This window comes from Eublepharis macularius, chromosome 3 (genome assembly GCF_028583425.1).
Source record: "Eublepharis macularius isolate TG4126 chromosome 3, MPM_Emac_v1.0, whole genome shotgun sequence".
In the NCBI taxonomy this organism is placed as follows: domain Eukaryota; kingdom Metazoa; phylum Chordata; class Lepidosauria; order Squamata; family Eublepharidae; genus Eublepharis; species Eublepharis macularius.
Window position 1 is genome coordinate 56,471,695 of NC_072792.1, and position 24,544 is coordinate 56,496,238.

General features: G+C 42.9%; 1 protein-coding gene across 1 annotated transcript in view; it reads right to left on the minus strand.

Annotated features, from left to right (window-relative positions):
- OCA2 (OCA2 melanosomal transmembrane protein) overlaps window positions 1-24,544 on the minus strand; it is a 279,690-nt gene that overhangs the window by 201,621 nt on the left and 53,525 nt on the right. The window contains exons 8-10 of the mRNA XM_054974145.1: window positions 18,527-18,680; window positions 4,599-4,670; window positions 2,212-2,277 (exon numbers count right to left, since the gene is read on the minus strand). Coding sequence (XP_054830120.1) covers window positions 2,212-2,277; window positions 4,599-4,670; window positions 18,527-18,680 — 292 coding nt within the window. The remainder of the gene's footprint in view (window positions 1-2,211; window positions 2,278-4,598; window positions 4,671-18,526; window positions 18,681-24,544) is intronic.

The window sequence follows — 24,544 nt, forward strand, 5'->3', positions numbered from 1 at the left end:
ATCTTCACCTCTAAATTAAAAACCGTGTTTCTGTTTCCACACAGTAACCGACAGATACACTCCAGTTACAAGTTCAGTGCAAACCATGTTCCAGATTTTAGGAAATACCTCTGAAATGCAATTACTCACAATCCTCATTAGAAAAGATAGAAGGACAGGGCCAAGATGCTACACACGGTTAGAAAGGTATGTCTCTATATCTCTTGCAGTATCTTAGATATAAGTTCCCATGCAATGCTGGCACCAGAAAGCTGCATTCTGGATGCACTCAAATCTGAGATGCAGATGTAGTAGTAATAAGGAATACATTGGATATGTTAAGCAAGAACAGTCACTGGTCCTACTACGCCATTAAGCAAAGTTTGAAGCCTTCCTCCAACTTAAGTAACTCTTCCACTGGATGTAGGATACCGCTGATATTGCAGAGTTCCTAGACTACTAGTTCTAAGGCAACACCATCTTATACAAGATAATTATCCTCAGGGCTTTTTTCTGAGGGAAGAGGTGGGGGAACTCTCGCCCAGGGCAACTCCCAGCAGGAGGGGGCGCCCCTGTCATTACGTGCACGTGTGTAAAGCACATGTGTACTCCCAGGACGGCACGATGATGTCACTTCTGGGAAGTGGTATCATTCTGCACAGTGCAGCCACCCCCTCAGGAGCGCTCCTGCAATTTGGACCCGCTGCCTCCCCACCCCTTACCTGGCTTCACTGTGGCTTCAGCTGGCCAGCAGGGACTTCCCTGTGGGCCAGCTGAAGCAAGTCAACTCAGGTTTGCAAAGGCCCCCTTTCCCTGTGGCTTGCAAGCTGCAAGGAAAGGGGTTCTTTCATTTTTAAACCCCAGGCTTCAGCTGGCCCCTAGGGACTTTATCACGGGACAACTGAAACAAGCCAGCTCAGGGTTGCAAAAAGCCCCTTTTCCAGTGACATGCAAGCTGCAGGGAAAGGGTCTCTTTAACTTTTAACTCTGTGGCTTCATCTGGCCGCCGCAGGAGGAAACAGAATCAGTTGGACGGGGCTACCAGCCACATGATTGCTTTTGAGAGGTGCCGAAATGCCATTCCACAGCGTTCTAGCTGGAAAAAAAGCCCTGATTATCCCCCAGATCAATGGCCGTTTTCACACTGTCTATAAATTGCGCGAGACTCACGGGAGGCTGCCAGCTTCCTCCCTCGATTTTTAACACCATCAATCGCTGTTTGTGCCATTTTGTAAACAGATGGCGTCAAAAATCGTGCGAGGAAGCCGGCAGCCTTCCGTGAGTCTCATGCGATTAATAGACAGTGTGAAAATGGCCCTTGACATCTCTGGTATTTATACTGTACTTGTGAAGGACCTCAGGCCTGGAATACAATGGACCAGAACCTGGAAGGGCGCATTTGGAAAAAATTGGTCAAAAATTTCCCATCCCCATATTCACATAAATTAAAAAAGAAATTCCGGTTCAATGCACAAGGTCACATTCTTTGTTGATTGCGTTAGTTGATTTGTTTAGAATAACAACTGCCTCCAAGTTCAACATTCTCAGTCTCTAAAAAAATCAGAATGCCACTTCATCTGCAAACATTAATGGTTTTTGTTTATATAAAAACCACATACTTCTACCACTCTTTAACCAATATGTATACAGAAGTAGACATTAGAAGAGTGGTGGCACATCATATATTTCCATAAGTACACCATTCAGGAGAGAAGTGGAGGAATTCAACATAGAATTGCTGTGTTTGTCTATTTCCTACTACCATACTACTTGTGAGCATTTATTGACATAGCAGTTAAATGGTTATTAAATTACAACTAACAATCCATGATAAGTGAGTTTGCTAAATATGTATCCTGAATCAGGTATGGGATAATAACTGGAACAAGTTTAAGAGGTATAATTTTGCAAATTATTAAACCATTATTTCTTTTTTTTTATAACCCAAAAGAAATACAATCCTTAGACAGTTGTAAGGCAGCAAATTTCTGCATATCAGACTTCTTTATGACAAAGGAGACAAGAACTCAGAACACCCATTACAGAAGACAACACCTGAGAATGATTTTTTGATCTCCCAGTGATATGCCATACCTTCAAACACAACAAACATTGTTGCAGCTTCTCTCATAAATAGCAAATATAAACATTACCAGCATATTTTCTATAAAATATACTGGTAATTTGAGGGAAATCTGAGGGCACAAGATATACATAAAGAGTTTTAATTACCATTCCAAACAGTAATGCCAGAGTTTCATAATCAATCCACTCCACTACTTTAACCAGGCTTGGCTTCTGCAATTAAAGACTGCAATTATCATTTAATCTCATGTATCTCCTAAACAGTGTTAAGCTTTGAAAATATAAACTCTTTTTTAAAAAGGAAATTTCCTTTGAATAAATTTAATAAGTGTTTTTGCAATGAGCCCAAAAGAGAGAGTTCTCTGTTGACAATGTAAAATGCTGATCACTTGAAGAATTCATATATAGCTTATTAGGGTTGCCAGGTCTTCTTACCCTCCTAACAGGGCTGTAACCTAAGACTAAACTGTTGCAATTAGAACAATTAATCATTATTCAGAAATAAATATTTATATAATCTTTGTAAGGTAAATGCTAAAGTGCAAAGTGCTCAAAGTGCTCATCCAAATTCCTATGCATAATTATACCTCAATACAATAAATATCACAGAGAAAATGTACAAGACAATGTTGACAGCAATATTTCCTACAATAATATAAAAGTTCACAGTGACTGTAAAATCTTTCAGAGAAGGTTTCTTTTTGTTGTACTACTCTTCTTAGATATTGCAGATGTACCCAAACAAGCTGTTCTTCACAAGACTGTATCCAATGGAGGTAAGTATTTACATAGAAGGAAAAGTTCCAGCTCAATGTGCACGAGTGTCACTCATTTCTGGTTTATTCACATTGGAAGGACGCGAGGGGCATGATGCCTCCCGTAGCCCTGCCCAAAGAACTCAGTGCCAGCAAAGATTCTCATTTTGCTTTATAGCTTTGTCATGGGCAAACAATTATGCGAAACCTTTCAGTCTCTAGACTCTCCTACATGCATTAAGGCGCTTAGCTTACTGATGGCCATTTCCCGTCAGTAATCTTTGCTGGCATCGAGTTCATTGTAATTTTTGAATTACAAAAATTATATAAATATTTATTTCTGAATAATTATTAATTGTTCTAATTGTAACAGTTTTGTCTTATTGTGACCTTTCAAGTTACAGCCCTATGAGGGAGTCCTCCTCCATTTGTGGTATCATGCTTTTCAGGGCAGCCTCTTTTTTGATTTGTGCTCCTTACCCCTCTGGTAGGAGGGGGGAGACTCAGCACTTACCTTGTCAGCATCTTCACACATGTGCCCTCTCAGCATGGTGCGATGATGTCACTTCCAGGAGTGACATCATCATGCAGGGCCCAGGAGTGCTCCCGGGCTGCACAGCAGGCTGATTTGGGCCCCCATATGGGCTGAATCAGCTGGCACAAAGTCTGGGACCACTCCTGAGACCTGCATGATGACATCACTCCTGGGAGCGACGCCGTTATGCCATACCAGGAGCATGTCCTGGGGGGCCCGTTCCCACACCTTTCCCCCCACCAGTCAGGTGAGTGGCAGTGGACAGAGGAGGCTGGAAGCGGGGGATCCCTTGCCCCTACAGCAACCCTAGAATGCCTACACTAAGCAATTTTTATTCTTTTGTTCCAACTTTATAGAAACAAATGGAAATTGGATTACTGGTTGCTTTATGTGCCTTTCTGCAGATAAAGTAATACTGTACCAATTTTTTTTGTGGACTGCTTGGAAGGAATTCACAGAGAAAAATTTTAAAGGGTTAAGGGGTAAAGGATAACAATTAAGAAGCTTTAAAACGTAAGTAGTTTTAACAAGGATCTATCTTTTTGACTACAGAAAACAATGTATGTTTCAAAATGTAATGAATAATGAGGAAGTGAAAAAAACAAAAAGAGGAACAAAAAGAGCCTGACAACATGTGGAATAAGAATTGGCTCTGGGATGGGTAATTTTAGGCCAAGTTTTGCTTTGACCAGACTCAGAAGTGTTAAAAAAGCAAGGAAGGAAAATTATGCAGAATGTGAAGGAAATGAAGTGAAAAAAGAAAGTAAAAATGACCAAGAAAGAAATATGATATACATCTTCATTTTCTTTTTCCATTTAACTTCTTTTATCCTCCTTTTTTGTGGCACAGTTTTTTTATGCAGTTGGGCATGCAGGCTTTAATAAGGAGCTAAGCTGTATCTTACATATAAAGGAACAACCTCGGTCCTTATTAAGCCCTACATGCCCAAAGGCATATTATCTTAGTTATCAATATACAACTGTTTTTCCTACAAAATGGGACCACTTGTTCATTAGAATAAATTTTTCTATACCGTGGTTAAACCAAGTCAAAGAAACAATGACAAGCATCACACAGAACAGCAAAATATTCCCTTATTAAGGGATGGTAGCAAGTGGAGACGTTTCAGACAGTACTGTTACTAAAATTGTCATGTTGTTGTCATTGTCTTGATTTTATAATGATGCTGAAAACCAAATAAAAAACATAAAAGCAAAAAATCATGATTTTTTTTTTTACTTACATCTCCAATTACAGCTAGTGTAGCTAAGGCAGCCAAGGAGCCCAGCATCGCAGCTAAAGTTCTGTGAACAATCTACAACAAAAGGCATGGCATTACCAATCTCCTTTGACCAAAGTTCAGTTGCAGAATCACCCTTTTTGTTTATCCTCTCCATCTTCCAACCTCCTTTTATGATATAAAAATGCTGCTCAGATTTTCTCTGTTTGATTCTTGGACCTTTGTTAGATCAGCACAGCATTGGGCTGGGCTGCTTAAGAAGACTGGACGCCTTCAAGGCAAATATCGACAAAGATCTACTAGGATGCCTGTCGTTTTATATTTGATGTTTATGTTAACATTGAAATCTCATTTGGCTTGCTTACTGGGCCCATAATAGTTTTAAAAATAGCTATTCACTGGGAAAATAGGTTATTTATTAATGGGACAGAAATGATCTTACATAACAATGGACAAGAAAAATGTAAACAATGGCATAACTTTAAAACAGCAATAGTGGTGGTCACATTAATGAGTAAAAACAGAAACTGAATAGTTAAGGACCCTGAATTATATTTTTTTAAAGAAATCTTATATTTTTGACCAACTCAAAGCCTAAACTGTAGAATAGTGGTGTGATTAGATTACTTTCTTGTACTGGATGGCACAAATATTAATGAGGAAAAAATTATAAAAGCATTGTTTAGAATGTAAATACAGAAGTAGCAGCCCCCAGACTCACCTGGGCGGCCAGTTTGCCATCCATGGGGCATCTGGAAGGGTAAAGGAATGTGGCAGCCACCATGTTAGTTTTCCCAGCATCACCTGGGGCCACTCAAGCCCAATCAGGTTTGAATTCCCCGGCTGGCCAATCGCAGCCGGCAGGGAGGCGGTTTGGGTGGGGGCATGGCCTAGCATCAGACCTGGGGAGCCTGGGCTTCACTCAGGTCTGGCAAGCTACTACTTAAGCCAGAGAGCTCCACTCCCAGCTTGAGTTGCGTTCCTGCAAGCGAATTCCCACCCACCACTCCCTGCATTTTGAGTCAGTGGCTGGGGTATCTCGTTGTTTTTCTTTCCTCACAACTTTAGGGCAGTGTTGCATTGGGATCTGATCCCTCTGGAGGGAGATGGAGCCTGCGTGCCCCATCTCCCCCATTTTAGGGGATTCTCATAAGGAATCTTGGGAGTGAGTTGAGTGGGCAGGCCCAGCTTGGTGGGCTGCTGGGGCAGACTCACTCCCAGGTGACAGGGGGACACTCAGGGGTGTACACCCATGTGGTACCCCTCAAACTGCCACGCCTGAGTTTCCCTCCCACAGCAGGAGTCTGTGGGGGTTGGAGGTCATCAGCTGGCAGGCGGGTTAGCCAATATTGGGATCTGATCCCTATGCGTCGCCAATGTGTCTATTGTTGTAATCAATAAAGTTGTGGCCTTCCTTTAACTCCATTTATGGTGTCTGTGGTTTTCGTTCTGTCACCGTGGTCTCTTCCCCTCCACCGTCCCTCAACGCTGGACAGCAAGAGAACTGCCACTTTCTTTAAAGCAAGGGAAGGGTTTGGCAAAGCCTAAATTCTAATTGAGGAAAAGCCTATGACCAGGCTTTAGATTTTAGTACAAAAGCAGTTTCTGATAAAGGACAATTCTAAAACTGGGCTCCGAGTAGGCACAAAAGAGTGGGGGCATGAGCAGCAATGTGGAAGTGCTGGGTAGCTAAAATGAAGTGTTTAAAAGTTAAATATGATGTTCTTCAGATGTTCAAAGGAAGCAAAAGTTAAGTATATTGTTCTTCAGATGTTCAAAGGAAGCCATGTTCAAAGGAAGCAGGAATTATCTGTGTCATCTACAGGGAAGTGCGCACTCTGTCCTCACGCCAGAAGAATTTGCACTTTCCCCATAAGAGCAAGATTTTAGTTCAGTAGCATCTTAAAGACCAACATAATTTCCAGGCTCTAAGGAAATTTTGTTGGTCTTTAAGGTGCTACTGGACTTGAATCTTGTTCCTCTACAGCAGATGGACCCAGCTACCCTCTTGAAACCTTCCCCATAAGGAATCCTCCCCACCGGGCAAATCCTGAAAGAGTGGGGAGAGGTAACAGAAGTCAAACTTCCTGCCTCACTGTTTCTTTCAAATGTTAGAAGCTGCTCAATGCTCAAAATAGCATTTTCCTTCCAAACATCGCAAAACACATTTAAGAAGTGAAAGAAATTTGTTAATATCCTTGGAGAGCACATTAAATTGGTACTGATACATTCAGTATCTTGTCTTATTTTTCACAGTGGGAATTTAAAAACAGAACTTTGGTCTGGTTGCAGCTCAATAACCCTTCTGCAGATGTTCCTGTCATAAAACAAAGATAATGCATTTCTCAGAGTTTTCATTACTTTGCCACATTTTGTAAATATTTAAGAAGAAAGGAGTAAGATAAAATGTCTCAATAAATGGTATGTTGTTGAAAGGCCCTAGAACTGACTTGCTTCCACTCTGTCCAGGAAAATGGTTCTACAAATTGAATCATTTTTGACCACGAAATGGGTAATCTCATTAAACAAAATGCAATTGCGAAAGGTTTAATATAATTGAAAGAATTTACTGTTATCAGTGAATTGCCCTCAAATGAGTTAGAATGCTTAAAATATTTCTCAGAGGAAAGTCAGATTTATTTCTGATCAAAGTATCATTTCACAAAATCTCATTCACTGCTAATTTCATTAGAACGGCACTGGCTGAACAAAAAGTAATAAAGCAACTTCTGAGCTCCCCTCTGTTTACTTCTGTTGCATCAGAATGAAGTCTGAGAAGCCTGACCAGCATGTGTTAGACTGTGGATTGTGCCAAAAAAGGAATAAACTAGGGGAGAGCAATTTCATATGAAAAGATGGGTCAGGAGGGGATCCAATTTCATATTGAAAAGGAAGAACCTTTCCACAGCTCACCCTCTACCTCCAGAGCACCCACTGTTTTGAATCTCCAGTTAAAGGAACCTCTGGACTGTGAATGAGATTTCTATGCCTGAGGCCCTACAAATATGCTCCAGTCAGAGTAGACAATATTGGGCTAGATGGACTTGATTGAAAGACAAACTGATGGACCACCAGGGGAAGGCTATAGCAACTCTCAATCCATTGCAGTGATATTTATTTAGAGATTTTCACAAGGGGTTCCCCAAGCCCAGCCAATCCCAGCCTTGCAACCTCAACTATGCTACCACAACTCACCTGATATCAGTTTGGGTGTTGTGATGGCAGTTCCCCCACCACCCACTTCCATGTTTGCAGCCTCAATGGAGGAGGCAGAGGTATTTTCCCCATGGCTGGCCCAGCAAACCCGGGGCTTGGAAGCATCAGTGGATCCCCCCATGTGGCTCCCTCCCATGTGACTTCATGTTCTTTGTCTCAATGGAGGTAGCAGCAGCAGTGAGTCCCTCCCATTCCAGCCTACCTGTCCCCTTTAAAAGTCCCTTAAGCTTTGCTGCTATGACTGAAGCGGCAGCCACCCACCTGACTCCATATCTGCCACCTCAATGGAGGCAGTGGAAGTGGCATTTCCCGCCCCCAATTGCTCCAGTGTGGCTGACTCCTTTAAAAGTCCACAGCCCATGCACAGAATTCTACCTCCAGGAACTCCTGCTGCTGCTACAGCCTGCTGGACATGCATGGCTTCTCCTATCTGTACTACCAGAACACAGAAAAGATAGTGGTGGCTTCACAAATGCAGACAGAGATAATGTGTTTGGTGGGATGGGGGTAAACCTCCTTCAAGGCATTTTTCTAGGTTTTCAGTTTTTTCAGTAAACCTGGGGGTTCCATCTGGCCAAATGGCCTCAGTTCTTGGATTTAAACTTCCACATGCAAAGACTACTTGGCTATTACGTAAAGGTAGTCCCCTGTGCAAGCACCAAGTCATGACTGACCCAATGGAGGGACATCGCATCATGATGTTTACTTCCCCAGTCATCTACACTTTACCCCCAAGAAACTGGGTACTCATTTTATTGACCTTGGAAGGATAGAAGGTTGAGTCAACCTTGAGCCAGCTACCTGAACCTGGCTTCTGCCAGGATCAAACTCAGGTCGTAAGCAGAGCTTGGGCTGCAGTACTGCAGCTTACCACTCTGCGTCAATAGGATAGTCCAGTTTTCTCCCCAGTGGTGAGTCTAAGTAACTTATAACATCATTTTCCACTCCTACAATTTACTCTCACCAAAAAAAAAAAAGCCCTGTAAGATAGATTAGGTAGAGAGTGTCGGGTCCAACAAGGTCATCCAGCAAGCTTCCATATCACAATGGGGATTCAAACCTGTATCTCCCAAATCCATCACTCTAACCACTACATCTGTGGATGGTAACCAGTGGGAGATTTTTAAATATCAGTACCATGATATGGTTCATGTCTCTGTGAATACAAAATTGTAGACCATAAGTCTACAACAGTCAGAAATAATAATAACATTTGATTTATATACCGCCCTTCAGGACAACTTAACGCCCACTCAGGGCAGTTTACAAAGTATGTTATTATTATCCCCACAACAATCACCCAGTGAGGTGGGTGGGGCTGAAAGAGTTCTAGAAGAGCTGTGACTGACCCAAGGTCACCCAACTGGCTTCAAGTAGAGGAGTGGGGAATCAAACCTGGTCCTTCAGGTTAGAGACCCACCGCTCTTAACCACTACTTAGAAGTCTCAAGCAGAGGTATTTCGCATCACTTGCACATGATCTTTTAAACTGGGGGGTGCTGGCAGTTGAACCTGGGCTCTTATTCATACCTGGGCTCTTATTTGTATTCATACAAAGGAGATACAATTGATACCTATGTTATTTGTTGTAGGGTTAAGTTTGGAATATATAAAGCTGCCTCATCAACCCTTTGGTAGACTTTGATATGTTTTTAGGAATCTTCCTTTGTAAAATTAATTGATCAAAGGTAAGACCTGGGTTGTAAAAGATTGCTTAAAATCCAAATTGATAGTCGTCTCCCGAGAATAAAAGTTAGTGCATTCTTTTTATCATAAATATGTTTTCCAGTGCTTCTGATAAATGATGCACTGGATCCAACAACTTCTATCCATCCATCCAGCTTTCTGACAATGATAAACAGCCATTGAAAAATGACCGTCAGTGATTTGATGTAAGGTTTCAAATGTATCTGAAGCCATATCTTATCCGGTTTATTCTCAAGTATATGTACTCAGTGCATTGCAATTTTTTTCAGCGAATTCTTTTTTTACTTGATAAGAATAGCAATACTCAAGTGTTAGAGATTTACCAATGTGAATGGCTGATTATATTTCTCCCCAGTCACTATTAAACATTAAAATATGTCAAGCAGCCAATTATATTTTTAAGGTAGGCAGGCATGTAGAAAATACAGAAGTGTTAAGCTTAACTTTATTGTGTAACAGTTATAATGGCAGCCGGCAAGTTTAGTCAGAACTATTTGAAAAGTTGATTCAGTGAAGTAAAATCACACATGGTAGATATTAGCTCAAAAGCAGAATGCATATGCAAAACATTTTTGGCTTTGATTAAATCTTTCCAGGCTCTCATCCCAAAGGAACACTAGTATCAAGGAGGTGATTTCAGGTATCTGTATTTCTTAGAGTCTGTCCTATTTTAAGAACTATAATAAATGCACCATCTGGCAGAGGTCATCAAAATGGAATAAATTAGTTAATAATAGGGGGGAAACTCTGAAAAACTGTACGTTTTGTAGCATGTAATATATAGCTATAGTTCTGACAAAAAGACTGGTTTATGGCTGGGACAAAGCTGATGCCATTTGTGTGTACTACCGTGGGATTTTCCTGTCTCAGGATTTAGCTGAAGAAGTAATAAAACACTGACATGACTCTTAAGCAGTTCCAAAGCTATCCACTTGGGGAGAAGGATACTAGGATGGTCTGACTGACCAAAAGTCTTCAACAGGACAATAGTGAAATATTAATGGGCAATAAAGGCAACACTGCTCAATTCCTATTTTGTATCCATCTTCTCCCACCAAGGGAGCTGCATGCAACCTAGCAAAAGTAGCATGAAAGGTGAATCACTACAGCTCAAAACTAATTTTTTAAGAAGAGAATTGGTCAGACAATACCAAGCAGCCTTAAACAAGTTCAAGTCTTCTGGGCTAGATTAACTGCATCCTACGGTAATAGAAGGTTTGACAATAAAGGAAGTCGTATCTTCCTGTTTGAAAGATCTGAGCAAGTTGGTAAATGATAGGACATTTTGGAGATCTTTCATTCATAGAGTCACCAGAGACCAGAGATGACTTGATGTCACATAACACATATACACACAGAGAAATAGAGAAAGCTGCTGATGGGTTGTCAGAAACTTTGTTCCTTATCTTTAAAGAATCCTGGAGGTCTGCTGAGACTGGAGGTAGGCAAACATTGTCGTGATTTTTTTTTGTTGCTTTGTTTTGTTTTGAGAATTGTCTTTCATTCAGGGACATGCCATACTGTGCTACTGAGACCTCGTCTGTGTACTGTGTCCAGTTCTGTGCGCTGTACTTTAAGAAAGATGCAGATAAATTAGAGTGACTTCTGCAGAGAGCAACAAATGATCAGGAGTCTGGAAAACAAGCCCTGTAACAGAAGGCTAAAGGCACTGGGAATGTCTAGCCTAGAGAACAGAAGTCTGAGGAGAGACCATGATGTGCTCTACTGCTCCAGAGGCCAAGACTAAGTGTAATGGGATTAAGTTGCAAGACGGCAGATGCAGGTGAAAAAATTAGGAGAATAGAGACAGCAGTCTAACAATGACAATGGGCCCAGTTACTGTGGGTGGGGGAGGATTCTCCCTTGCTGGGGGCTTCAAGCAGAAGCTGAATAACCATCTGTCAGGAATGGTTTACTTTGGATTTCCTGCACTGAAAGATTGTTGGAGTGCTGTAAGACCCCTGCCTGGATGTATATTCCCTTTCAGGGGCACTAACTGGCATTCAGAATTGATGCTTCGGGGACAATTCTAGGTGTAGCCTTTTTGTGGAAGAAGAGACTATTTTTATTATTTGTTATTTTTATTGTTTTTATTTGTTTGTTTTTGCAATGTATGGGTGAAAGCTAAACAGGTGTCTATTGTGTCCTTAATTAACATAATGCTAAGTGGCAAACAATATAGAATTGTCAAAATTATAAGCAGATAATATTTTTTGAATCCAAAGAACATTTCCCAATGAGATTTTTAAAATAATTTTTATCAATATAGTGTGCATTGCATTTTGTCCAGTCCTCATTACAGGCAGTGAAGCTTTGCATAAAGAAGAACATTAAGATGTCTCTTTGGATGCAGAAACTAACTGGCTGACCTCAAACATTTGAGAAAGTCCTTTTGAGAAAGTAGTCATAGAAACAAAGCCTGAGGAATCCAGTTGTTCTGCTCAATGTTTCTCTATTGCTATTGTTAGGTAGGATTTTTCCCTTAAACTTGGGTCCAGTGGACCCCAAACCTTTCATACACAGCATAAATTCATGACTGTTGTAAAAAAAAATCTGAGATCCAATACTTGAAACATTTCACTGGGTACCAGCACAATCTAATTTTTTGTTATTGCTGCATCAGTCTTAAAAAATTACTGTTGTGCTTTTTATGGATTTCAGTGTCAATGTCCATTCTTTTATTGACCTGATCATTGGTAAAGAAATCCTTAAGAAACGTCATAGCTGACCTATAAGTGAGATTAATATTTGGGGGAGGGGATCATATTGACATCCAGTCAAATACTTTTACTGTGAGATCTCAGATAATGATAGATGCAACACACCACAAGCAAATATAGTATATCTATTATAACGTAAAAAGAGTCCAATATCCTGTTTCTCACAGTGGCCACTGCCACTGATCAATGTATGTGACATTAGGATTTTCTCTTCACATGTGCATCAATTTATGCTGACCCAAATTGAATTTTATTTGCTGTGTTGCCCATGTATCCAGGTTGGATAGACTATCTTGGAGCTTCACTTTGTTTTCAGCATCCATAATTATTTGGTGTCACCTGCAAACTTGGCCACTGCAAACCTGGCCAGGTCATTACAGATAACAGATCTGTAAATAGCACTAGTCTTGATACAGATCCTGTTCCAGCTCTGTCCTCAGATTGCAACTTTTGGACACGGAACTGTGCATTCGTCTGGTTCTTGCCCCCTGTAGAGGTTTTTCCTTTTCTATCATCTTATAGAATACTATATTCCTGCAATGTTAGCCCCTCTATAACAGCATAGAGAATGGCTTTCTATGCTCTCTCTAGAACAGTTTTAGTGGTCAAACAAATAAGAATATTGGAAGACCAAATGTCCATCTATTTCAGCATCCCACTTGTCACAGTGATTGGAAATCCCAGAATATTTGGAATCTAAAGTGGCCCCAACAATAGAATAAATACATGACTTCTATTTTTTAAAAAAAAAATAGCATACAATAGGTATAAAACTCCCAGTTAAACAGGATCTCAAAGCAAATATGATAATCAAACAGCTGGCCAGAAGCATTCCCTAGCTTGTGAGCTGCAACTGGGATGGTAAATAGAGATGGGCACGAACTGAAATACGAACCAAAATTAAGCACGAACCAAAATTAAGTATGAACTGCAGTTCATCAAATCCCATTTCTGATGAACCACCATGAACTTTAGCTGGTTCATTTGGTTTGTTTTTTGGTTCGTGACTGCAGACAGCCTGGTGCCAATCAATCAGTTTCCTAGGTGACAGGGGATGGACTTCCTGCAGACCTTCTGCTGACACGGAAATGACCTTTTGCTGGCCTGGAAGTGATGGTTTTCTTACCCGGATGTGACATTTTCATGAACCAAATGAACCGGTTCGCGAACCAGGGGCAGGTCCGTGAAAGTTCGTTGTTCATGAAATTTGATGAACCACGAACCATATGGTTTGTTTTTTTCCCAGTTCATGCCCATCTCTAATGGTAAACCGTTGTGCAGGCCTGCCATATTTGTTGCTAGCTTGGAATGTTGCTCTGCTACTTCTGAGAAAACAGTGTTATAATTAATTATAACAGCAATTATACAACAGATTAGTAAATTTACTAATTTACCTTTCGGTACATTTTTTAAAAAATGACCTGAGCCACTTCTCCATCAAAATTCAGCCAGTAACTCTTGTAAGGAAGAGTGGGCAGAAGAGCTCAAAATCAACCAAAACCAATGCAAAATGAGGATATCCCAAAGAAATTTGAATTAATAAGCCTTCTAATTAATGAAGCATGGCCAATGTACCAGAGATTTTAGAGGGCTAGAGGATTAGAGGCTAATATCTGTGCTCTCTTCCCTGATTCAGATTTGATTTTTGTATTATTTATTGCATTTCAAATATTTCTAGTGTTGTTGTTCTTGGTTGTTTTGTGAGTTATCTACAATACATGGGGAAGTAGAAAGGTGGGGTATAACTCTCTAGATAAACACAGTAACATATACCCAGGGCAAACCCCCCCCCCCCCCCGCATACATGCCAAATAACAATATCCCAGACTATCTTACACAACACATTTTTCTTGCTCCACTCCAAAAGCAGAGGTGCAACACAGCCAGGCCAGGCTGGAGCACAGCTCCCGGACTCTGTTTGGACCTGAAGAAGTAATATAGCTACTTGTAGAATATTAAATAGCTAAAGATAGCTACTTTTGACCCAAACCTCAGTAGATGGCAACAGCCCAGTGAGGCATGCGAAGTTTCCAGCTACACATACAATGCTGCTACCAATCAAAATAGTGTTATCACCACTGCCACCTCTGTGGCCAGTACGTCTCTTGGACTTCCAGCGCACACCAAAGTTTCACAGGTAAAATTTGCATTTCACTGGGCAATTGAAGCCAAAAGGCTGCCTATCCCTGATCTCAGGAATTTCAATTTCCACTTTTCCCTCTACGAACATTCCTCTCCCTTTTTGAAAATAAACAAAGGATGGAAAAGAGAAACAAAGGAAAGTTTAATGCCTCACCTTATTCATTGAAACAATTTTATGTACTTTTTAGTTTTATTTTTTTCTCTTTTAGCACCTCATGTCCTTTTCAGCAACCCCTTTTACTACCATTTACTATTCTTCATAAGAAAGAATCTTATGTTGACTAATAAAAAGGTGCTGAAAGTCTGGGTGCATGGCAAATATGTTGGGGAGGGGTATTTTTTTCACCTTGTTAAATTTTTAAGACTTGATGGTTCTCTTTCCCCTTGGTTGCCTTAGGCATACTGGAAGCTGTAGAGTAGCATTCAATTAACCCAGCTTAATATTCTGCAGCCTACTTCCATCTGAAGAAAGAAAACACAAATACATTGCAAGATGGGGCACGTGCACAGCTCCTATCGAAACGTGACACAGCCGAAAATTAATTTTATGAGGCAGGTAAAAATATAAACACAGGGGAGTCTTGGAAGTTGGTTTTCTGATTCACAATGGAGGGGGAAAGATGCATCACGCTGACTGTAGCTAGAAAACAACACTCTGTATGAGAAAGCCAGGCAAAGGTCTGAGCAGCAACAGGAAGCAGTATCGAAGCAGCACCATCCAGTGGCTAAATAAAAAATCCATTCTGCATTTTCCCACCCAAATTACAGTTTCCACCAAATTACTGATGGGAAAATATTATTATGGGAGAAAGGATGGGATGGTTAAAAGAATTACTGAACTAACATACAAAGGCAGTCATTTTTTAAAAAAACCTAGAGAAGACATGAGAGATGCAGTAACATACCTACCCTAACTAGATTGTACTCTAAAGATGAAAGATCATGGAGGGAAAACAACATTCATTTTGATGACTGAAAGGATATTACCTACTTCAACTGCCTTTGCTACTCCTGATTCTGATTTAATGTGCCCCCAAATATCTCTGTGAGCTCTGGAACCAGCTGTAGTATTCTTCAGTCTCCTAAAAGGGCTTGTCACCACAGGGCCAATTACAGTATTGTTGCATTCTTGGAGCCTTAGATCCTGCTTCACCTACTGTTTCTGGGATACTTTTTGCCACACTCGGAGCAAGGGCTGTGAAGCAGGTATAGTCTGGACTAGACACGGGCACGAACAGAAAAAAAAACCCAAACAATCTGTTAGTTGTTCGTTGCCATCCACGAACAATGAACAGTAACTAACATGACCCTGTTCACAAAAATGTTCGTTGTTCGTGGCCACTTAAAGATCCCTTTAAACTATCAGCTGGCAGGTGGCAGGCGAAATTCCCCCCTGCCGCCTGCCAGCTGATAGTTTAAAGGTCCCTTTCCTGCCACGTGCAAGGGGCAGGGCCCTTTAAACACCCCACAAACTGACCTTCCCAATGTCCAATATCCACCAAATTTGCAGGGGACATAGTCCTCACTGTCCTCCAAGGACCCCCCCCCCCCAAGTTTCAGAGAGATTGCACCCCGGAAAAGGCATGATCCATGGGTCCTTCCCTTTGTTGTCATTTTCTCTTCACAGTGGCAAAAACGGGACTCTCTGGTGGAAGCTACTTTGAGGGGTTACAAACTGATCTTCCCAATGTCCAATACCCACCAAATTTGCAGGGGACATAGTCCTCACTGTCCTCTGAAGACCCCCTCCCCCCAAGTTTCAGAGAGATTGCACCCCAGGAAAGGCATGATGCATGGGTCTCCCCCTTTGTCGTCATTTTCTCTTCACAATGGCAAAAACGGGACTCTCTGCTGGAAGTACTTTGAAGGGTTAAAGCCAGAAGGAAAGCCAGAAGGAGTTCATACAGAGTTCAGTCCCTGCCGTTGCCAGGGGAACTGACTGAAAGGCCCCAGACTGTCTGACTTGACCAACGGCTGATAGAGGCAACGAACGAGGCTTGCAATGACCACTTGTTCATTTAGAATGGAGCCTCAGAAACGGCTTGTTTGCAAACAGACAAACAAGCTGTTTGTGGGGTTTTTCCATTTGTAATGCTGCTCGTGCCCGTATCTAGTCTGGACCCATCTTTGCACCTGTGTATAAGGCCTGAATAGACAATTGCTGGCAAAGCGATTCACTTTTACACCACTTCTTAAAAGCCTAGCCAAGCATCTTGCCTTCTCCCATTGGACTTTCCTCTATTGATCTTCCTCAGTGATTCAAGGTGCCTTCTGAAGAGCAGTGACAACAGGCCAATCAGAACATCCAAATGATCATAATGTGCTACAAGCAGAAAACAGGAACAAAGGATTTCCAAACACTGAACTCTTCCTGAGTGCTCATCACCAATCCTCAATACTGCCTTTCCAATTCAAAAAGGTAAGGATCAAAACAGCTTCCGGTGCTTTTCATAAGCATCCAAAGCTACTTGCAGTACCCAATCAGTTTCTATAGCTTGAGTGCAACAAACCATATAGACACGTAGTGTCTAGCCAGCAGTTCCAGTGCTAGAATTACAGAATAGCATTCTCTCTCTCTCTCTCTCTCTCTCCCCCCCCCCCCGAGTTCACAAAAGCTTGATACCTTTTAGCCTCCTATATGTCCAGGTCAGCAATCATGTACAATCCGGCTGAGCCAATTCACTTAAATATAATTTGACAGAGTTACTCAAGCTTTGTTTCCACACTTGAAGGTTTGACCCTGCTGACCTGTCTTCCTTTGAACACGCCTTGGCTCTAGATTCCTATTTGCTATACCAGTTCCCAAGCATTCCAACACATGCATTAGTCAAGTCATAAAACATACATCATACCAGCACTGCAGAGATTAAATGTCAATTTAACCCCCAGGAACAAATTGGCTTAGCCCAGTATGGGTGGAGTCTTGAATGGAAGCTGGCAGCTCAAGGAGAGTCTGCTTGCTGAGGAACTGTATGCAATTCTGGACTCTTATTGCCTTTATAAAATAATTGAAATCTATACACATGAAATGTTAATTGGAAGGAGGGATAAATTTAGAATGGATGTATTATTATTGAAATCATATTGTTATTGTAGAGCTGTATTTTTCATGGTGAAGACTGAAGCCTGGTTTTTGAGATGTCCAGTTTGTCTCTTTAAGCAAGAGGACAGTACTGGAAGACTCTGGCACTTGGAGGAATAGAAAAGTTGGACTTTGCTTACCACAAAGTTGTGTCAAGCAAGAACCAGTCACTTAACTGAATTCAAAGGCATTTATTATCCTCTGCAAGTTTTCTTCTCTGATACACATATTCTTTTATATATTTATTTATTCAATTTATATACCGCCCATCCCCAGGGGGGAACACGCCTTGTTTTGAACACGGCGTGTTCAAAACATACAAATGTTTTGTATTGTTCTGTATGTTGGAAGGGTTTGATTTTAAAGAAATTTATTAACTTATATTGACTTGCAAGTTCTGTTCCTAATTTAGCTTCATAGAACTCACATTGACAGAGGTTATACTGGCACCAAGACACTAGTTAGAACCAATATATAGGATTAGAAGGTTACTGAATAAAAAAACAGTCTTGTGACTTTTCTACACCAGCAAATAAAGGTTTTAGGATGAGGTATACTAACAACTACCCAGGAAACATATTGTCATGCCAGCATAATAGAACATCTATGGTTTTAAAATTAATGCTTACTTGGTTTAGCACAGTTCAATACTAACTGCACAATCCTAAACAGAGGTACTGTAGTCTAAGCCCATCAATTGCAACGGGTTTAGACTGGAGTAACTTTGCTTAGGATTGCGCTGTAAATCAACTTGGGTCTTCCTAGAGAAACCAGGGGTTTAAGCAGTATTTTTTTAAGTCAACTGTAAATTTGTTGTGGAATTGAGATCTTATCAGTCAGGTTTCAATTCCATAAAAATGCTGGATTTAAAAACAGAATGAAAAGCAATCATATAATAAGATTGATGGTAATAAGATTGATGGAACACCATACATTTGCTTAGCAGCAAGCAGCTGACATTTATTTTAGTTTTCTGCTTAGTATTTTTGAAATATATTAACTGTCAGAAACAATTCTCTTCTTACTTCCTTTGAATAAAAAAGAAATGATTAATATGAGGCTTACCTCAAATATGATCAGCACATAAACGCCTGCTAAAATGACCGATGCAATTGTTACTTGCGTCTCCATGTTTGCATGAAGATATCGATACATCATGGAAAGAGGGACAATTTCTGCTTCCTGAAGAAAAGCTTGAACACTTATGGAGGTTTCTTTACTGTTGAAAGAAAGTTGGGAAAAAGCTTCCTCATAGGCTGAAATACCAATAGCTAAATTTTCAAATCTTAGAAAGCCTTATTATTTGCCAAATTTCAAGAGTAACTCAAAATAAAAAATCATTACTATTTTGTCATCAGTCAATGCCATTTAGAATTTTCTAAAACATTAAAAATTAGATTGGCAGGGCAGAAGTGCCCTGGAAGCCAACTAGGAGTCATGTCAGTGTATCCCAGACTTATGCCAGCATAACTGCCCCCCTATGATGGCACAGCAGCTTGGTAGCACATGGGATATCAACTACCAACTACACATGGAATTCGTTGCCACAGGAGGTGGTGGCAGCTACAAGCATTGCCAGCTTCAAGAGGGGACTGGACAAATATATGGAGCAGAGGTCCATCAGTGGCTATTAGCCACAGGAGATAGATGGTATTCTCTTTGTGGGGAGGTGGTGCTCTGTTGTCTTGGTGCTGGAAGGAAGGCAGTGGGAGGGCTTCTGGTGTCCTGGCCTCACTGACAGTCCTTTAGATGGCACTGGATTTCTAGCCACTGTGTGTGACAGAATGTTGGACTGGATGGGCCACTGGCCTGATCCAACATGGCTTTGCTTATGTTCTTATGTACCATGAGGACCATGGTTGTTGTGGATTTTCCGGGCTGTATAGCCATGGTCTTGGCATTGTAGTTCCTGACGTTTCGCCAGCAGCTGTGACTGGCATCTTCAGAGGTGTAGCACCAAAAGACAGAGATCTCTCAGTGTCACAGTGTGGAAAAGATGTTGGCAGGTAATTTATATCTACTCAGGACGGTAGGGTTGGGCTGAGTCATCCTGTAAGAGTTTCCCAGGGTGTGGAATGCTAATGGAGGGAGGCTTCACTGTATCCTGAGGAGGTTCTTTTGCATATGGATTGGTGCATGATATGCTAATCTTCTCTGCAGGGCTATTGTCGGGTATAGAGTATTTTGTTAGCCTGGTGTTTTTCAGGACTGGAAACCATGCTCTATTCATTCTTAAGGTCTCTTCTTTCCTGTTGAAATTGTGCTTATGCTTATGAATTTCAATGGCTTCCCTGTGCAATCGGACGAAGTAGTTGGAGGTGTTGTCCAGTATTTTAGTGTCCTGGAATAGGATACTGTGTCCTGTTTGAGTAAGGCTATGTTCAGCCACTGCTGATTTTTCCAGATGGCCAAGTCTGCAGTGTCTTTCATGTTCTTTTATTCTTGTCTGGAATGCGTGGAATTAGCATTCCACACCCTGGGAAACTCTTACAGGATGACTTAGCCCGACCCTACCTCCCTAAGTAGATATAAATAACCTGCCAACTTCTTTTCCACACTGTGACACTGAGAGATCTCTGTCTTTTGGTGCTACACCTTTGAAGATGCCAGTCACAGCTGCTGGCGAAACGTCAAGAACTACAATGCCAATACCACGGCTATACAGCCCGGAAAATCCACAACAACCATCGTTCTCCAGCCGTGAAAGCCTTCAACAATACCATGGGGACCAATCTGCTCACACCTCTGCAATGGCCAAGCCCCCTTCCTCACGCCCAATCAGCTCCTCAGACACCCTACATGATCTCTGGCCAGAGTCTCATGGCCTCGGGTAAGTGGAGAAGCAGCCCCTGGTGTCATGTATCAGCCCCAGATGATCAGTTTATCTCCTGTAGCCAAGGCCTCATTAGAGGATGAGGAGCCAGAGGGGCCGGCAGAGCTGGTCTCTACACCAAAGAAGCCTACACTGGAGCCAGCTGCGGTGTCAGATGAGCTCATGGCGGAGCTACTGGGAAGGCAGCCAGGGACCTCCGAATAAGCTGTCGGGGCTGAGGACTCTAGCAGACTAGAGGAGAAAACAAGACCCAAGAAGTCTGAGCCTTCAGAGCCAACCACAAAACAGAGGAATTGACCAAGGGCAGTTATCTGGGAGAGACACAGGAGTGCTCGCCTGCAAGCAGAGCACTGGACATGACTGCCCTCCGAGAGTGATGCACTGCAGTCAGAGGAAGAGGAAACACTTGCCCCTTGCTCCCTTAACCAGAGCTGAGTTTAAAAGGAAGACACTGAGCAGGGCTCAGTGTGAAAGCAACTTCTTTCACCACTCCCTGCGACCAGCAGCTTTACGCCTGGAAGCTTGTAACCCTGCCTTGTATCTTGTTCCTCCCTGGACTGAACTCTCAGATTCTGACCTTGGCTTAGCTTTTGGATTCTTGTCTTCCAGCCTCTCTGTTGGACTGCCTGACCAACAGGTGAGCCACCTCGTCTCCCCAGCACCCAGGATGGGTGCCCAGCATCAAGCATGACACCCTGCCATTGGGACTTGAAGCGAGAGGCAGGAGAAGCTATTCGCGGTGGCAGAGCAAGAGTGAGCAATCACATGTGGAAGGAGAGCCACATCCAGAATGTCTAACTAACAACTACCACCCAAGTTCCCTTGCAGGTAACCCATCTCCTCAGTCGTGGCTTGGGGAGGGGCAAGGACTCACTAATAGGTAAAAAGGAGGGGGGAGGCAGTTGACCTAGCTTCCATGTTCACACTGGCTACCTCTCTCCCCTCACCTGCACCCCCAAATGCAGTTGAGGCTTTCTGGGGGGGTGCTCAACACAGCTGTTTCAGGGGGGCTTCCAGCAGCCTATCTCAGTGCTCCATTCAGACTCCCTCAGCCAGGCTCCCCACCTGGGCAGATGAGAGAGCACGACTGCAGGTCTAGGTGACTGGGTGCTTGCTCTTGTAACTCCCCTGTGATGCTGGGCACGCAACCTCAAGACTGTCTCCCTCACAGGATTGGAGCACCAAGCAGCCACACAGCATTGGAACATCCAGATGCAGATGAGGAACACTTTCTTGCTGGAGGGACATCCAACATCTAGTTGCTGGCAGCACCTGTGGCGATAGGACTGCCATCCCCAGCCATGGACACTTTCCCAGGATGTGGAAGACCTGGCTGTGGCTCGCGCAAGCCCAGGCCTGACTCACCACACATGTCTCAGTTTCCCTTTTAGGCAGGCAGCAACCCATCAGGGAGGCCAAAGAGCATGGCTGTTCCAACCCCCAGTAATCCTCAACTGAGCCAGCCCCAGGAGCAAATCCTCAAGCAGCCCATATGTCAACCCTGCTCCTGAGAAAGCAGCACAAGGAATTGCTCTCCTGGCCCCGACTGCCACGCTAACAGGCACAGCTCCCTACCTAGATGAGGGAAGTTGGCAATATGCATCTAGACATCCTCTTCACTTTTGGCAGTTCCATAAAGTCTGTGTTGAACAACAATTGTCTGTTTGCTTGCCTGTGCATGACAGTAGCCCTCCTCCACTTCCCCATAGGACTGCCCTTTCACACATCCCAGAGAATGGTGTCTGGCTCTAGGATGGTTCAGATGGGGTGGCCCCAAAAAGGCTCCAGGTGCCTCCATGCATTTATTTGGCTCTGCTGCTAAAAGGAGCAGGTTCCAGTGGCACCTTGGAGGCTCCATCCCCACCCAGCTTCCCTTCCCTGTTCCTTCCCTCAAATTCACTGCAGGCAGTGGAGTGGGACTTGGAGTGTTGCCTGTGTGTGTCTGGCGGCAGGGGTGCCACAGAGGACTCTCATTTGCTGACAACACTGCTGATATCTGATAAGCCAGGCAGAAGACTTCTGCATGTGGGAGGCAAGGTTGATGCCATAATGGGGGGGGGGGGGGAGTGACGTCCTGGGATCTCTGGGGCTCCTCTACCTTTTGCTGTTTGCAGAGGCAGGAATGCGCTGGGGATTGGACAATGACCCCTGGAGCAATTTCTCTGGTATCAGAGGCTGACATTCCACTCTGGGGGCCATCATCCCAGCACCAGAGCACAACTCTCGAGGTCCACTCCACATTCTCCTTGCATCTTTTAAACACAGTGATGTATTTCAATGGAGCCTCTGCAAGTCAATGTGCATTCATGGCCTTCTAGCCTCTCCCATTGTTTCCAATGAGCAATCTCATCATTTGTTTCAGAACCTGCCTCCTGCTTGCGTTTAAGGAGCTCCCTCTCCAAGATTTGGAGGGCCAATCCTCATTGCCAGGGGCTGCAGGTTCAACCCTTGCTGCGTCCTGCTGCCTTCCTGGTCTTACTTTTCAAGGAAGATGTGCATGTTTCTTGGAGCTGAGGTGGTGGTAGGGGGGGTTGTAAGCAAATGCTGCTTAAGTTGCGAGCCTGGCCCTTGTCATAAATGGGGGTTGGGCAAGGAGGTGGGCGGGTACCCAATCTGCACACTCAGTGTAACTCTCCCACCCCACAGGACAGGGCTCCTCTCCAGGCAGGTGCCTCTGTTGGGGTGTGGCAAGCTCGATTGCAGGGGTCTTTCTGCCCTGTGCATTCCTTCTCTGCAGGGCAAAGGGGCTGCATTGGCATCTGGTGACAGCAAACGCAACCTAGCCCATGGACTGGCTACACCTTTTCCTGCCACTCATGGTGCTGTCAACTGCATGCACCTTGCAATTGGTGGATTCTGCAGGCATTGCCAGGACAACTAAGGAGCATTCTTTCCTGGCTGTGCCTTGCTGGGCTCAGCCACCAACGTGACTCTCCCACAAAAGTCCTTAGGGAGCAGATGAGTAGCACCATAGGTATGCAGGTGCATGGGCGCTGGCAGCACAGCAGGCCTCAGACTGCACTGCCTGGGTATTTTCCCAAATAACACTAAAGCGTCCAGAAACAGACCTCTTAAAAATAGTTGATCTGTGACAGAAAACAATAAAGGATGGAACTACATGACATCAGCCCCCCCACATGCGAAGTCACAGTATGACATCAGTTCGTACTCCCTCCCCCTTTGTTTATATCTGGCTGGGATGAGTGGAGGGAGCTGCCATCTTGGGATTTTAAATGTATTTATTGTTGACTCTGGTTTTTAATGTATCTAAATGGTTTATTTTTGTATTATTACATTGTTGTAACCCGCCCTGAGCAGGCTAGAAATTGAATAAAGTATTATTATTATTATTATTATTATTATTATTATTATTATTATTATTATTATTATTATTATTATTACATATAGCTCACAGGGTTGAATATTCATTTAAAGCTCCTTCTTCCTTACTACACTTTGCAACAGTGTCATTTTCCTCCTCATTGAAAAAAGGCATGCATATAATCTTTTTTAAAAACACTATAACATCAGAATCTATTACAGCAATATGCTAACATTTTATGTCTCAAAAACAAGTACAAGAAAAAAATTACTTTCAAAAATTATTGGGGTTCAAAAAAAAAGTTGGCAGTACTGCAGATCAGGAACTGTTCCCTTCTCCTATTGGCTGGAGTGATAATCAGCTCCATCAGTTTGACTGCCAGGCAGACTATCAGCCAAGTTATTGGGAGCATGAGGAAGATGCGTAGAAAGGAATTAATGAGCCGTCTGTTGTTTACATTTGCAGGTCAAGAGCAGATTCCTCTGCTGAAGTCAATGGCCCAATGAATGGGAGTCCCGGGCAAACTCAAAGTGCTATAAATATATCTAAGTCCGTTTTCAGTACTAATGCCTTGGAAGTAAAAAGATCCAATTATTCCAAATAATGGTGATGCTGCCCCATTCATGTGCGACCCAGAACAATTTCCCCACCCTTCTAAAAAGGACTGGACACAGGAATTTAATCATCATTGGTAGAAAAGCCCTATCCCTGGACTTGCCTGGGGGGCCAGTTTGTGGGCTCATGGGGAGTCGTAAGAGACAACTGCCATCTTAGGTGGCTGCGTGGCATTTCCGGGGCCACCACAACACTGCACAAGGCCCCTGCAAGTTGGTTACCCAGTCAGCCAATCAGCAAGAGGGATGGCCAGGCTGGGGGGCAGGTTCCTGTGGGCAAATTTGAAGGCTTCCCTTTGGTCTGCCTAGGGGGG